This window comes from Nicotiana tabacum, chromosome 18, assembly GCF_000715075.1.
Source record: "Nicotiana tabacum cultivar K326 chromosome 18, ASM71507v2, whole genome shotgun sequence".
In the NCBI taxonomy this organism is placed as follows: domain Eukaryota; kingdom Viridiplantae; phylum Streptophyta; class Magnoliopsida; order Solanales; family Solanaceae; genus Nicotiana; species Nicotiana tabacum.
In genome coordinates this window covers 34,084,988-34,100,646 of record NC_134097.1, presented here as the reverse complement: position 1 = coordinate 34,100,646, position 15,659 = coordinate 34,084,988, and the positions used below count along the sequence as shown (strand labels likewise).

Below are 15,659 nucleotides of genomic sequence, written 5' to 3'. Positions count from 1 at the left end.
TGGTCGCCGGAATATGTGTTTGGTAGTGTATGTCTTATATTTAAGAAAAAACCGACAATAACCGAAAAACTGACAAAATCTGACATAATCCGAATCGAGAAAAAACAGACTTAATTGGTTTGGTTTGGTTCTAATATTTGAAAAACCGACTTACTTAGTTTGATTTCTTTTTATGAAAAAATCGATCCAAACACATCCCTAATTTGAGTGATGAACATCCCTAATTTGAGTGCCTGAACTTCAGACTTGCGCGTCAGAAGTTCATTTGAAGCGACTAAACTTCCAAAAATTTAGGAACTTCAACTATGACTTTAAATGGGCGTCTTGAAATCAGCTATGTGTGCACTTCGCCCAATCTCAACAAAGTAACCCAATTGCCACATTAAATTCAAAAGCCCAAATATGGATCCAAATTAATGTACATCTTTTGATCTGCTTCTCACAGAGTGCCCCTCGACAAACAATGTTTCTTAGAGCTAAACTCCAACCATGTAAAATCTCCCGCTTTTTCTCAATTGAAGCAACAAAACAGGCTTTCAATAATCAACAAGGATATTCTCCCATTACTCAACAACTCTTACGCCTCTTAAAAAAATGCATAACAATCAAACAAGTCCAACAAATTCATACCCAAATGTTAATTTACTCTATAGAAAAAGCCAACTATTTGCTCTCAAACATTATAGACCTCAAATATTTCAACTATGCTACTCTTCTTTTTTCACATATTCATAGCCCCAATGAGTATGCTTTTAATATAATGATAAGAGGGCTAACTACAACATGGCAAAAATTTGATCTTTCTTTGGAACTTTACTACAAAATGAAGTCTTTAGGCTTGAAAACTGATAATTTCACTTATCCTTTTGTGTTTATGTGTTGTGGGAATCTTTTAGCAGTGGAACTTGGTAAATTAGCTCATTGTGAGGTGGTGAAAAATGGGTTGTTTGTGGATTTTCACGTTGGTCACTCCTTGATTACTATGTATTCAAGAATTTGGGAAGATGGGTTTTGCAAGGAAAGTGTTTGATGAAATGTCGCGCAGAGATTTGGTTTCGTGGAATTCAATGATTTCAGGGTATGCTCAAACGGGTTGCTCGAGAGAGGCAGTGGGATTGTTTATGGAGATGAGGAATGAGGGGTTTGAACCTGATGAGAGGACACTTGTGAGTGTTCTTGGGGCATGTGGTGACTTGGGGGATGTGAATTTGGGAAATCAGGTAGAGGAGTACGTTGTGGAGAAGAGAATGGAGCTGAATTCTTTTATGGGTTCTGCTTTAATTAACATGTATGGGAAATGTGGAGATTTGGTTTCTGCTAGAAGGATCTTTGATGGCATGAAGAAGAAAGATGTGATTACTTGGAATGCGATGATTTCAGGGTAAACACTTATTTTACCTTTTTTTTTTATCCCTGGCTATTTGCATTCTTTTTCTTTTTTAATTTGGCAGTTAAGTCGTTGACTATGTGCATTGCAAGGTCAGGTTTCGTTTTATTGAGATCATCATTTTACTATTTGGTTCACAGTGGGAAAAAAGATTTATATAGGTGATACCAGTTAGTTTGGAATATATTTTAGTCATGTTAGTACATTTACCTGAGGTCTTATTCCTGGGAGTTTTTAGCTCTATCGGAAATTTTATGCTCAGTAGAAAATATAGAGAACTTCTAGTACTTAGTTTTATTTTTATTTTGTCTAATGTTGGCCTGAGACGAATTTAAATGGAGAAACATGAGGATTCATATATCAAATACCACCTTGCTTGAGACTGAGGCATACTCGTTGTTGCAGTTTGTATCGTTTTACTATTTGGCAAGGGTACACCAAATCTGAATCAGGCATGCAGTATCTCTTTCAACAAAATCTATGTGAAAATCCATGCTAGTTGCTCGCCGATACCAATTCTATTGGCTGATCGTTTTAGTTTTTACAAATGAATGTGCATTTAGACAACCAAAAGAATAAGTTTGTTTTCCAGCATAAAAGATATGAAGCCTGCTCTGACTTATGTGTTATCTCTTTGAGTTACTTCTTTCTGTTTTACTAGTACAACTATTTTATTATTCTCCTTTGTTACTACTCTTCCATGGATCTAATTAATAATTATTACAGGTATGCACAAAATGGGTTGTCCGAAGAAACAATCTCTTTGTTCAATGCCATGAAGGAGACAGGAGTTAACCTAAATAATATCACGCTGGTAAGTGTTCTTTCTGCATGTGCTTCAATTGGAGCCTTGGATGTTGGAAAATGCATTCATGACTATGCGTCAAGAAGAGGTATAAAGCATGACATATATGTAGCTACGGCCTTAATTGATATGTATGCAAAATGTGGCTATCTGGATGATGCATATCAAATTTTTGAAAGCATGCCTAGAAAAAATGAGGTCTCTTGGAATGCAATGATCTCTGCTCTTGCCTTTCACGGAAGAGCACAAGAGGCGTTATCCCTGTTTGAGCGCATGTCACTCAAGAGTAGTGATTCCCGCCCTGATGATGTCACATTTGTTGGAGTACTCTCCGCATGTGTACATGCAGGATTGGTTGATGAAGGCAGGCGCTTGTTTGATCTAATGAGTTCATCGTTTGGATTGGTTCCAAAAGTTGAGCATTACTCTTGCATGGTTGACCTTTTGTCTCGTGCTGGTCGTGTATATGAGGCATGGGAGTTTATCGAGAAGATTCCTCAAAAGCCAGATGAGATTTTACTTGGAGCATTGCTTGGTGCATGTCAAAAGCTGAAAAATATTGATGTTGGGGAACGAGTGATGCAGCTACTTCTGGAGATGGAACCATCGAATTCGGGTAATTATATAATATCATCAAAGATATATGCAAATCTCAGGAGGTGGGATGATTCAGCAAGGATGAGACAATTAATGAGACAGAAAGGTGTTACTAAAATTCCAGGTTGTAGCTGGATTGAGATGGATTCTCAACACGTTGAATTTCGTGCTGGCAGTTCATCCCATCCAATTGCAGATGAGATTCACCAGGCACTTGACTTGTTGTATGAGGAGATGGCTATAGAAGGTTATGTTCCAAATGTGAATCTTGTATAGAAAGGTGAGGATGAAGATATTTTAATTCCTGTTATGCTAATCAGGTGGAACCTCAACATATTTATAAAGAGAGAAAACTACGAGAAAAGAAAAGAGAAAAGGTAGGCATTGAACTAATGAAAATCTGGGTCTTAAATGTTCAGTTTAAGATTTTGACAACACGGTTCAAGATAAAAAGCTATACCTCTTTAATGCGTTGCTCTAACTGCCAGTTTTCACATGAAAATGAAGTCGGTCTGTATCGCGTTATAATGCAATGTTAGTTGGGTTTCATTCAGTAATCATAAAAGCCAGTCATTTTCTCTACTTTCTTGGATAGCTGCTTGAATAGTAATGAACTTTGAATATTTTTCAAACTATAGCTGAAAATTTCTAATTTATGAGAAATTATTGAAAATTTATAATGGCTTGTGCGTCTTAATATAAAGGTTGTCGCAAAAAATTTACTGTCTTGATGAAAGAGAGTTTCTTTTTATTAAAGTTGTAGCAATGATGCCCAGGTTCTATTTCAAGCTTGGGTCACTTGTTTTCTATCTCTTGAGATGGTGAAAGAGCTTATATCTTCTTCAAGTATTATAGAATTGCTTGCTACTCGAAATTCATCTAATTTAAGATATTTTACAATTTGCCTACGCTGCAATCTGCTTTTGTGCACGAAACTTTTCTTTCTTGCTCGTCGAGGCATGTCACTAGCAAACTGCGACCTAATACTGGCGTTCTCTTAAACTCATGCATAACTGTACAAGACTTTCTCATCTTCTTGCTGGCCATTAAAAGCTACTGCAATCTCAGCCATGCTAAGTGCATATCAAGATTTTTCTCTCAAATCCAACAACCATTGTGGACATCATCAGAACATCCAGCAGGTGGATTGTCAATTTTGCTGCTCCTTGACTGGTTGATTTTGCTGATATTTTTATTTTAGTTAAAGAGTGAAAAGTTCAGAAAACAAACTAGAGAAATTGAATGTTCGCGGGTGGGGCAGGTTGAAAGTTTGCGGGTTAAGGCTTCATCCCCTCCCCCCTGCCTTGCCCGCTTGCCATCTCTACTTGCTGTCGCTCTTCCTCTCCTTTCTTTTTGCGCTAAAAGCTGTATCTCATACTGTGAAACACCTTTTAGTTCTTTGATTTCTATTGTCAAGGGAATTTTTCTCTTATGTAACAAATTGTGAGCAGTTAAGAATTTTCTTGTATATGCCAATGCAAAATAGAAGTGAATCTATTATCTTTTAATCAGCAGCTTGGAGGTGTAAAGTGCAATTTCCCCAAAAAATACGATGGAAAACTCATTTGTATATTTATTCAGTGGAAGAAAAGGTGATAAAAACCTTGGAGTATCACAACTAGTCAAAAACAGATGAACAGGTCCAAGAGTGTACAAGTAAGGGTGCAATAATTGACCTATACCCATATGTGGAATGTAGGACCCAAACACCACTAAATTCATTCTTCCAGACATGAAAGAAATGATATTGTGGTCTGTGAGTTTCAACAAGTCACGTTCCAAGGGTCATGTAGATTCTTTTTCAGGTTTCAAGAAACAGTTTGGCTTTTTTAATCATACTTTACCTTTCAGTTTCATTTCTTTGCTATTTGTAAATTTTGGTCTTATAATTTCTCAAATTCTCTTTTTAACAACAAACTGCAGCATTGATTTTGACTTTTTGCAGATTTTGTTTGAATCAATCTGCAGAAACATTCAACAGCTTCTTCCCAGCTGCTAAATATAGGTAACATTTGATGAGGCTTAGAACTCTTTATTACCTCTTGTTTTTCCTTTTATCAAAATTGATGTTTTGTTTTATCTAGGAAACTAATAAAGAGAGGAGCAAAAATTTTGCGAAGCAGTATTTTGTCCTACAGTTGCTGAGAGAGATGGCTTATGTTGCTGTGATTTCTCTCTTACGAACTCTGGAGCAACTTGTGCAGCTGCAGCCTCATTGGATAAGTGCCGAAACAAGAATAATGGCGAACTCTCTCCTTGTTAGTCTTGAATATTTCCAAAACTTTCTCGAGAACACGAGCAAGAGAAGTCAAGATCATGGACAGATTAAAGAGCTGGAGAGATATATTAGAACTGTAGTAAATGAAGCAGAGGATGTGATTGAACTAAAGATATATGAAATTAATCAACTGGATCGAATGATGGCAAGCAAGGCATTATACGAAATCTTGCCTCCATTTGTAGAAAAGATTGACCTTCTGAAAAGGGAGGTGATGGAAAGTAGTTTCAGTACAGATAAAATCCATGGCTATGGTGATCCAATGAATGAGAATCTGCAGCTGGGTCATTCATCTAGACAAGTTGCAAATCTGAATCTAGAGACTATTGTTGTAGGTCTTGAGGACGACTTGATGATAATCAAGAGAAGATTAACAGGGCCCCCGTCTACTCGAGAAATTGTCCCGATTCTGGGAATGGGGGGGATAGGCAAAACGACACTTGCTAAAAAGGCATACGATGATTCTGAAATCAGGCACCGGTTTGATGTCCATGTTTGGGTGACAGTCTCTCAAGAATACCGAATTAGAGATTTGTTGTTAGGTGTTCTTTCTTGTACTTCAAATGAGGTCAAAGAGACTGATGATCAACTGATGGATATGATATACAAAAACTTAAATCGTAAGAGGTATCTAGTTGTCATGGATGATATTTGGAGTAATGATGTCTGGGATCTTATGACAAGAACTTTTCCAGACGACAACAATGGTAGTCGAATTATTTTGACTAGTAGGCTTAAAGATCTGGCTATTCATGCTGACCCTGACAGCCCTCCTCATGAGATGAGACTCTTGAGTTCAGATGAAAGTTGGAAGTTACTTCATGACAAGGTGTTTGGGGTAGAACATGAGATTTGTCCTCCTGAACTAAAGGACATCGGGAAGCAAGTAGCACAAAAATGCCAAGGACTACCTTTAGCTCTTCTAGTTGTTGCAGGATATCTCTCTAAAATTGCTAGAACACCAGAAAGTTGGGGAGATGTTGCCAAAAGTGTAAGTAAAGTTGTTGCTCATGAATCAGATATATGTCTAGGAGTGCTTGCTATGAGTTACAATTACTTACCTAATCACCTTAAACCATGTTTCCTTTACATGGGAGTCTTTCCAGAAGATAGCGAGGTTAACATTGTGACATTGATCAACTTATGGGTTTCTGAGGGTTTTCTAGGGAAAGAAAGGCTCAAAAGCATGGAACAAGTGGGAAGAGATTGTTGGGAGGATCTTGTTAGTAGGCATCTGATAATGGTTAGAAAGAGGAGATTTAATGGCGAGGCGAGAACATGTGGTGTCCATGATCTGGTTCGCGACTTGATTTTAAGAGAAGCTGAGAAAGAGATGTTCTTGCAGGTTACTAGAACTCACGAAGCCACGAATCCTTTGGCAAAGAAGCTTCATGTTCGTCGCTACAGCTTCCATCCGTACATTTATGAGGATGATTGCTGGGAGGAGTCCAGTTTCATCCGAACAGTGCACTTACGTGGATTTGGTGGATTTTTTCATTTTGAGCACTTCAAACTGCTAAGAGTGTTGGTAATCCCTTATTATGAGTTTCGAGATTTCCCTCTTGAGATAACAGAATTAGTACATCTCAGATACCTTCAGTTCTGGTGTAATGATGATATTTACCAGTTAGTGTCAAAGCTATATAATCTGCAGACCTTCATTTTTCGTCACGAAGCTCTTAAACCTCCAACTATACCTGAGACAATTTGGGAAATGAAACATTTAAGGCATCTTCAAGTCGTCAAAAGAGTCTTTTCTCTTGCAATCCCTAAGTCTGGTTTCAAGCTAGAAAATTTGGAGGGACTTTCCTGTCTAAATTTGTCCAGCTGTACTTATGAAATGTTTTCTGCTATTCCAAATCTTAAGAGGCTGAAGATTCATGGAAATTGGAGGGAATGCAAGAGAGAGAAGATTTCCCAGCACCTAGATAGTCTTTCCTGTTTAAAAGAACTTGAAATATTGAAGTTCAGGTACCAAGGAGCCTACCGTCGCCAGCTACCAAGGAAGTTTTCTTTACCTACATCTCTGAAGAGGTTGACTTTAACAAATACTCTTTTTCCACCGGAAGACATGACAAATATTACAATGTTGCCAAACCTCGAAGTGCTTAAAATGAAAGATGTATTTGATAGTGATGAGTGGAGATTAAATGATGAAGAAATTTTCAGTCAACTTAAGTTCCTCCTAATCAGTGTGACGTTTCTGAGGCACTGGGAAGCTGGGAGTGTTAACTTCCCAAAACTACAACGCGTAGTTCTGAGAAGCTGCATAGGCCTGGAAGAAATCCCTAAAGACTTTGGAGAAATTTATAGCTTGGAGTCAATAGAATTGTATGACTGCAGTATGTCCGCTGCAAAATCAGTGGAAGAACTTCAAGAAGAGCAAGAGAGCATGGGGAATGATTGCCTTAGTGTCGTCATCAATAATTGCGTGTAAGATTTAAAAACTGTCTCAGATTATTGCTCGCTAATCAGCTCAAATTTTTTCTTGTCTTTATTTTATGTGCTCCATTTCTTACCTCATGTTATATGATTACAGTGTAAGCCGCGATGATAGTTTAAAATTTTGAAGGACAAGTCAAGGAAGTCTACAACACACTTAATATATTATATTGTCTTATGAGTTTCTTCTCGTTGTAGGTATTGATGTTTAAGTTCAAGAAAGGTTGTCATGCTTGTTAAGAGAAAATGGTGTGCGTGTGATGGCTTCAATTGGAGCTCTGGATTTTGGAAAAGGCATCGATGACTATGCATCAAGCAGAGGTATAAGCATCACAATATGTAGCTACTGCCTTAATTCATATCTATGCAAAATGCGGCAATCTGGATGATGCATATCAAATTTTTGAAAGCATGCCTAGAAAAATTAAGTCTTTTGGAAGGCAATGATCGCTGCTTTTGCCTTTCACTGAAAATCACAAGAGGCGTTATCCCTGTTTGAGCGCATGTCACTCAAGAGTAGTGATTCCCGCCCTGATGATGGCATGTTTGTTGGAGTACTCTCTGCATGTGTACATGCAGGATTGGTTGATGAAGGCAGGCACTTGTTTGATATAATGAGTTCATCATTTGGATTGGTTCCAAAAGTTGAGCATTTCTCTTGCATGTTTGACCTTTTGTCTCGTGCTGGTCGCGTATATGAAGCATGGGAGTTTATTGAGAAGATGCCTCAAAAACCAGATGAGATTTTATTTGGAGCATTGCTTGGTGCCTGTCAAAAGCTCAAAAATATTGATGTTGGTGAAACGAGTAATGCAGCTACTTCTGGAGATGGAACCATCGAATTCGGGTAATTGTATAATATCATCAAAGATATATGCAAATCTCAGAAGGTGGGATGATTCAGCAAGGATGAGACAATTAATGCTACAGAAAGGCGTGGCCAAAATTCCAGGCTGTAGCTGGATTGAGATGGATTCTCAGCTTGTTGAATTTCGTACTGGCAATCCATCACATCCAATTGAAGATGAGATTCACCAGGCACTTGACTTGTTGTATGAGGAGATGGCCATATAAGGTTATGTTCCAAATGTGAATCTTGTGTAGAAAGGTGAGGATGGAGATATTCTATATCTTGCTATGCTTATCAGGTGGAACTGAACGTATTTATAAGAACAAAATAGGAGAAAAGAAAAGGGAAAAGGTACGCATTGAACTATGACACATCTGGCTCTTAAAAGTTTAGTTTAAGATTTCGACGACACGGTTAAAGATGAAAAGCTCAGCTTTTTAGACTATACCTCTTTAATGTGTTGGTCTGACTACCACTTTTTACATGAAAATGAGGTCGGTCTGTATCGCCCAGTAATGTAATGTTTGTTGGGTTTCATTCAGTAATATAAAAGCTATATTCATTTTCTCTACTTTTTGGATGGCTGCTTGATTAGTAATGAACTTTGAACATTTTCAAACTATAACTGAAAATTTCTAACTTATGAGAAATTATTGAAAATTTTTAATGGCTTGTGCGTCTTAATCTAAAGGTTGTTGCAAGAGATTAACTGGCTTGATGAAAGACAATTTCTTTTCTATTTAAGTTGTAGTACTGCTGCCCTTTGGATAAATTTGGTTTGTTTGTTCTCAATTTTCTATTTTCTTTACTTGCTATTCTAAATCCAACTAAGTTGAGATATTTTACAATTTGCCTGCAGCATGTAACTTGCTGCACATATTGTTGGATAGGCCACTGGATACCTTTGTGTTCGTGTGGGCTTGAGCTGAATGCATGATCAGTTTGTTGGCATGCTTCCTTGCGAACTCTGACTTGCCAGGTTCATCTATGGTCTAATTTATATCTGCTCATTACCTCAAGTATATGTTCCTTTACATGTTACCTAGTTCTCATGACTCTTTAACTTAATGTATTTCTCATTGATCTTTTGTGTCTGCTTCAGAACCAAATGAGAAGCTACAAATGCAAGAACCAGACATAGTAACTTGACATAGTGATTTCACAGAGATCAAGCAAGAAGTAAAACCCTTAACCAAGATTCCCCAGATTATAAGGTGTATGCTTCTGTGCAAAATCTGCTTTAGTGCAAGAAACTTTAATTCCCTTTCTTGCTCGTCGAGGCATGTCATGTCACTATCAAACTGCGACCTAATACTGGCATTCTCTTAAACACATGCATAACTGTACAAGATTTTCTCATCTTCTTGCCGGCCATTAAAAAGCTACTGCTTACTGCAATCTCAGCCATGCTAAGTGCATATTAAGATTCTTCGTGGACATCATCCAAGAACATCCAGCAGGTGGATTGTCAATTTTGCTGCTCCTTGACTGGTTGATTTTGCTGATATTATTGGTTTTAGTTAAAGAGTGAAAAGTTCAGCAAACAGACTAAAGAAATTGAATGTTTGCGGGCGGGGCAAGTTGAAAGTTTGCGGGTTAAGGCTTCACCCCCTCCCCCGGCCTTGTCCGCTTGCCATCTCTACTGGCTGTCGCTCTTCCTCTCCTTTCTTTTTGTGCTAAAATTGTATGTCATACTGTGAATGACCTTTTAGTTCTTTGATTTCTATTGTCAAGGGATTTTTTCTCTTATGTAACAAATTGTGAGCATTTAATTTTTTTTTTGTATATGCCAATGCAAAATAAAAGTGAATCTATTATCTTTTAATCAGCAGTTTGGAGGTGTAAACTGCAATTTCCCCCAAAAAATACGATGGAAAAATCATTTGTATATGGAAGAAAAGGTGATAAAAATCTTGGAGTATCAGAACTAGTCAAAAAAGATGGCATGAAGCTTGAGGGGGCCCAAGAGTGTTGCAATAATTGAAATAAATCCACATGAGCATAATATGTAGGACCCAAACACCACTAAATCCATTGTTCCAGACATGAATGAAATGATATATGTGGAATGTCACGATAAGTAGTTTTAAAGGCGGAGTAGTCAATTACTACCTCCGTCCATAATAAGTGACTAATTTAATTTTTTATTTTGATCCAAAATAACTGTCCATTTATATAATCAAGAAAAAATTAATTTATTTTTTCAAAATTACCTCTATGTACATATCCCTAAAAAGTCTTTTACTCCTTACATTAAATTATGTTGCAACATTTAATTAAGGGTAGTTTAGTCACATTGACTATTTTTATCTAGAATTTAGTATTTCCTTAATGGGTGTGCCCAAAGCAAACTAGTTACTTATTATGGACGGGAGGGAGTATATTAAGTAAATTCAATGTGTGTTTGGCACTCAATTATGTTAAATCTATTAAACATGTGACAAAGTGTACATATTTATACTGCATCATTGAGCAAAACTACCGACAGACCAGACTACCACTTAAATTTCTCTAATACTACTCTCTCTAATACAGAACAGACTTTTAGGACCCTGCACAGCGGGAATTTAGTGCATCGGAGTATTCTTTGTTTGACTGGACATGAAGTTTAAGAAAGAAGGAATATTCTTTTTTTGGAATTGTGGTCCGTGACTTCCAAGAAGTGACATTCCAAGGGTCATGAATACAGTTTGGCTACTTTAATCACAGTTTATCTTTCAGTTTCATTTCTTTGTTATTTGTAAATTTTGGTCTTATAATTTCTCAAATTCTCTTTCAGTGTTGATTTTGCCTTTTTGCAGAAACATTCAACAGCTTCTTTTCAGCTGCTAAATATAGGTAACATTGATGGAGTCCAAAACTTTTTTGATGTTTTTTTGGACAAAAAACACTTTTCTACTACTTAAAAAAAGTTACATAAATAAGTAAAACGCAGTACTATACTGCGAACTACTTTAACGGAAATTAGTCCGTTAAAGTAAAACGCAGTATTGTACTGCGTTTTACTTTAAGTTTTTTTTTTGTAATTCGCAGTACCATACTGCGTTTTACTTGTAATTTGCAGTATAATACTGCGTTTTACTTGTATTTCGCAGTATAATACTGCGTTTTACCAAAATCTGGGCCAGCAGTATAATTATGGGCTTAGAACTCTTTATTACCTCTTGTTTTTCCTTTTATCTAAACTGATGTTTTGAAATTACATAATTTTTTTTGCGGGAGGGGTGGGGGGTGGGGTAGGGTTGGGGTGGAGGGGTAGTAGGGTGGGTGGTAACGGAAAAACTGAAATTTGAAAGAAAAAAAAACATTTTTTGAAGAGAGGGAGTAAGGTGGGTTGGTGAGGATGGGGAAGATTTACAAGGAATTTTGGAAAATGTTTTCCCTTCTCTTGATAAGGAAAACATTTTCCTCCAATTGAAGGAAAATGAGTTCATAAGAAAAATGTTTTCCAAAACATTTAAACCAACCAAACATGGAAAAATTGGAAAACATTTTCCGTCGTACCAAACACACCCTTAGTGTAAATGTTGTTGCAAGAGATTACCTGTCTTAATGCAAGAGTTTCTTTTCCATTTTAAGCTATAGCCTATAGCAATGCTGCCTTTAAATAAATTTGAACCTTTGCTTTTTTTCAATTTCGATTCTCAAGGCTTGGTCACTTGTTTTAGATCTCTTGACACGGTGAACAAGCTTGTAAATTCTTTCAAGTGATGTAGAATCTCAATTCAACTAATTTAAGATATTTTTTAAATCGTTTACAGTATGTCGTTTGCAGCACAGTTTTGTTGGATAGGCCACTGGATGCCTTTATGATCTTATTTGCTTGAACTGAATGCACAGTCAGTAGCTACATGCATGTGATGCTTATACCCCTACTTGATGCATAGTCATCGATGCCTTTTCCAAAATCCAGAGCTCCAATTGAAGCCATCACACGCACACCATTTTCTCTTAACAAGCATGACCAACTTTCTTGATCTTAAACATCAATACCTACAACGAGAAGAAACTCATAAGACAATATAATATATTAAGTGTGTTGTAGACTTCCTTGACTTGTCCTCTAAAATTTTAAACTATCATCGCTGCTTGAATTGTAAATATATATCATGAGGTAAGATGGAGCACGCCTCTCTACTCCCTCGGGTAGAGTTAAGGTCTGCGTATACACTACCTTACCCAGACCTCACTAGTGGGATTTTACTGGATCGTTGTTGTTGAGGTAAGATGGAGCACGTGAAATAAAGACAGAAAAAATTTAAGCTGATTAGCGAGCAATAATTTGAGACAGATTAAATCTTACACACAATTATTGATGACGACACTGAGGCAATCATTCCCCATGCTCTCTTGCTCTTCTCGAAGTTCTTCCACTGATTTTGCAGTGGACATACTGCAGTCATACAATTCTATTGACTCCAAGCTATAAATTTCTCCGAAGTCTTTAGGGATTTCTTCCAGGCCTATGCAGCTTCTCAGAACTAGGCGTTGTAGTTTTGGGAAGTTAACACTCACAGCTTTCCAGTGCCTCAGAGATGTTACACTGATTAGAAGAAACTTAAGTTGACTGAAAATCTCATCATCATTTAATATCCACTCATCATTATAAAATACATCTTTCATTTTAAGCACTTCGAGGTTTGGCAACGTTAGAATATTTGTCAAGTCTTCCAGAAGAAAAAAAGTATTTTTTAAAGTCAGCCTCTTCAGAGATGTAGGTAAAGAAAGCTTCCTTGGTAGCCGGCGACGGTAGCGTCCTTGGTACCTGAACTTCAATATTTCAAGTTCTTTTAAACAGGAAAGACTATCTAGGTGCTGGGAAATCTTCTCTCTCTTGCATTCCCTCCAATTTCCATAAATCTTCAGCCTCTTAAGATTTGGAATAGCAGAAAACAATTCATAAGTACAGTTGGACAAATTTAGACAGGAAAGTCCCTCCAAATTTTCTAGCTTGAAGCCAGACTTAATCGGGATAGCAAGAGAAAAGACTCTCTTGACGACGTGAAGATGCCTTAAATGTTTCATTTTCCAAATTGTCTCAGGTATAGTTGGAGGTTTAAGACCTTCATGACGAAAAATGAAGGTATGCAGATTATATAGCTTTGACACTAACTGGTGAATATCATCATTACACCAGAACTGAAGGTATCTGAGATGTACTAATTTTGTTATCTCAAGAGGGAAATCTTGAAACTCATAATAAGGGATTACCAACACTCTCAGCAGTTTGAAGTGCTGAAAATGAAAAAAATGACCAAATCCCCATAAGTGCACTGTTCGGATGAGACTGGACTCCCAGCAATCAGCCTCATAAATGTCCGGATGGAAGCTGTAGTGACGGACATGATTCGTGACTTCGTAAGCTCTAGTAACCTGCAAGAACTTCTCTTTCTCAGCTTCTCTTAAAATCAAGTCGCGAACCAAATCATGGACACCACATGTTCTCGCCTCCCCATTAAATCTCCTCTTTCTAACCATTATCAGATTCCTACTAACAAGATCATCCCAACAATCTCTTCCCACTTGTTCCATGCTTTTGAGTCTTTCTTTCCCTAGAAACCCCTCAGAAACCCATAAGTTGATCAATGTCACAATGTTAACCTAGCTATCTTCTGGAAAGACTCCCATGTAAAGGAAACATGGTTTAAGGTGATTAGGTAAGTAATTGTAACTCATAGCAAGCACACCTAGACATATATCTGGTTCATCAGCAACAACTATACTTACACTTTTGGCAACATCTCCCCAACTTTCTGGTGTTCTAGCAATTTTAGAGAGATGTCCTGCAACCACTAGAAGAGCTAAAGGTAGTCCTTGGCATTTTTGTGCTGCTTGCTTCCCGATATCCTTTAGTTCAGGAGGACAAATCTCATGTTTTACCCCAAACACTTTGTCATGAAGTAACTTCCAACTTTCATCTGAGCTCAAGAGTCTCATCTCATGAGGAGGGCTGTCAGGGTCAGCATGGATAGCCACATCTTTGAGCCTACTTGTCAAAATAATTCGACTCCCATTATTATCGTCTGGAAAAGTTCTTGTCATCAGATCCCAGACGTCACTACTCCAAAGATCATCCATTACAACAAGATATCTCCGACCCTTTAACTTCTTGTATATCATATCCATCAATTGATCATCAGTCTATTTGATCTCATTTGAAGTACAAGAAAGAACACCTAACAACAAATCTCTAATTCGGTATTCTTGAGAGACTGTCACCCAAATATGGATATCAAACCGATGCCTGATTTCAGAATCATCGTATGCATTTTTAGCAAGTGTCGTTTTGCCTATCCCCCCCATTCCCAGAATCGGGACAATTTCTCGAGTAGATGGGGGCCCGGTTAATCTTCTCTTGATTTTCATCAAGTCATCTTCGAGACCCACGACAACAGTTTCTAGATCCAGTTTTGCAACTTGTCTAGATGAATGACCCAGCTGCAGATTCTCATTCATTGGATCACCATAGCCATGGATTTTATCTGTACTGAAACTACTTCCCATCACCTCCCTTTTCACAAGGTCAATCTTTTCTACAAGTGGAGGCAAGATTTCACATAATGCCTTGCTTGCCATCGTTCGATCCAGCTGATTAATTTCATATATCTTTAGTTTAATCACATCCTCTGCTTCATTTACTACAGTTCTAATATCTCTCTCCAGCTCTTTAATCTGTCCATGATCTTGACTTCTCTTGCTCGTGTTCTCGAGAAAGTTTTGGAAATATTCAAGACTAACAAGGAGAGAGTCCACCATTATTCTTGTTTCAGCACTTATCCAATGAGGCTGCAGCTGCACAAGTTGCTCCAGAGTTCGTAAGAGAGAGATCACAGCAACATAAGCCATCTCTCTCGCCCACTGTAGGACGAAAACCTGAAAATTTTGATTCAAAGAAAACCTGCAAAAAGTCAAAATCAACGCCGCAGTTTGTTGTTAAAAAAAGAATATGAGAAATTATAAGACCAAAATTTAGAAATAGCAAAGAAATGGAACTGAAAGGTGTATGATTAAAGTAGCCAAACTGTACAGTCAAACGTCCATTGATATTTTTGCTCAATGATGCAGTATAAACATGTACACTGTGTTACATGTTCAGTATGGTAAAAATATTCCTTAATTTTACTTTACTTTAACATAAATTGACCACTACACCTTCAAAACTACTTATTGTGACATTCCACATGTATCATTTCTTTCATGTCTGGAAGAATGAATTTAGTGGTGTTCGGGTCCTACATATTATGCTCATGTGGATACTTGTCCATTATTGCAACACTCTTGGGCCCCTTCAAGCTTCATG

General features: G+C 37.4%; 3 protein-coding genes and 1 pseudogene across 7 annotated transcripts; 3 read left to right on the top strand and 1 right to left on the bottom strand.

Annotated features, from left to right (window-relative positions):
- Positions 1 to 265: 265 nt before the first annotated feature.
- LOC107803571 (pentatricopeptide repeat-containing protein At2g34400-like) lies at positions 266 to 3,188 on the top strand (annotated as a pseudogene).
- Positions 3,189 to 3,667: 479 nt separating this feature from the next.
- On the top strand, positions 3,668 to 10,190 carry LOC107803570 (putative late blight resistance protein homolog R1A-10). Of its 3 annotated transcripts, none has more exons than XM_016627313.2 (6): positions 3,668 to 3,931; positions 4,735 to 4,794; positions 4,874 to 7,500; positions 7,708 to 8,710; positions 9,219 to 9,338; positions 9,462 to 10,190. In XM_016627313.2, exons 3-4 carry the CDS (start codon positions 4,940 to 4,942, stop codon positions 7,712 to 7,714), a joined length of 2,568 nt encoding a protein of 855 aa, XP_016482799.1. In that variant the 5' UTR covers positions 3,668 to 3,931; positions 4,735 to 4,794; positions 4,874 to 4,939; the 3' UTR covers positions 7,715 to 8,710; positions 9,219 to 9,338; positions 9,462 to 10,190. The 3 variants fall into 3 exon arrangements, with proteins under 3 accessions (XP_016482799.1, XP_075092871.1, XP_016482800.1); XM_075236770.1 differs by lacking the exon at positions 3,668 to 3,931 and adding an exon at positions 3,938 to 4,594; XM_016627314.2 differs by lacking the exon at positions 3,668 to 3,931 and having other exon boundaries at positions 4,609 to 4,794; positions 7,708 to 8,617.
- On the top strand, positions 7,770 to 8,583 carry LOC142172469 (pentatricopeptide repeat-containing protein At2g34400-like). Its single transcript, XM_075236095.1, has 3 exons — positions 7,770 to 7,830; positions 8,089 to 8,356; positions 8,400 to 8,583. The coding sequence occupies exons 1-3, from the start codon at positions 7,770 to 7,772 to the stop codon at positions 8,581 to 8,583; spliced, it is 513 nt and encodes a 170-aa protein (XP_075092196.1).
- Positions 10,191 to 11,676: 1,486 nt separating the features above from the next.
- Positions 11,677 to 15,457, bottom strand: LOC107803572 (putative late blight resistance protein homolog R1A-10). Of its 3 annotated transcripts, none has more exons than XM_016627316.2 (2): positions 12,667 to 15,450; positions 11,677 to 12,352 (listed from the first exon to the last, which is right to left on the bottom strand). In XM_016627316.2, the coding sequence occupies exons 1-2, from the start codon at positions 13,889 to 13,891 to the stop codon at positions 12,339 to 12,341; spliced, it is 1,239 nt and encodes a 412-aa protein (XP_016482802.1). In that variant the 5' UTR covers positions 13,892 to 15,450; the 3' UTR covers positions 11,677 to 12,338. The 3 variants fall into 3 exon arrangements, 2 of the variants coding, with proteins under 2 accessions (XP_016482802.1, XP_075092870.1); XM_075236769.1 differs by having other exon boundaries at positions 11,681 to 12,352; positions 12,663 to 15,448; XR_012701991.1 differs by having other exon boundaries at positions 11,686 to 12,352; positions 12,663 to 15,457.
- Positions 15,458 to 15,659: the final 202 nt, after the last annotated feature.

Excerpts from the sequence above, each read along its gene's own strand:
- LOC107803572 (XM_016627316.2), bottom strand. The coding sequence starts at position 13,891 with ATGGAACAAGTGGGAAGAGATTGTTGGGATGATCTTGTTAGTAGGAAT.
- LOC142172469 (XM_075236095.1), top strand. The coding sequence starts at position 7,770 with ATGGCTTCAATTGGAGCTCTGGATTTTGGAAAAGGCATCGATGACTAT. Across the intron at positions 7,831-8,088 it reads TGACTATGCATCAAGCAGAG|GATTGGTTGATGAAGGCAGG; the intron begins GTATAAGCATCA and ends GTGTACATGCAG. Across the intron at positions 8,357-8,399 it reads GATGGAACCATCGAATTCGG|GTGGGATGATTCAGCAAGGA; the intron begins GTAATTGTATAA and ends AAATCTCAGAAG.
- LOC107803570 (XM_016627313.2), top strand. The coding sequence starts at position 4,940 with ATGGCTTATGTTGCTGTGATTTCTCTCTTACGAACTCTGGAGCAACTT.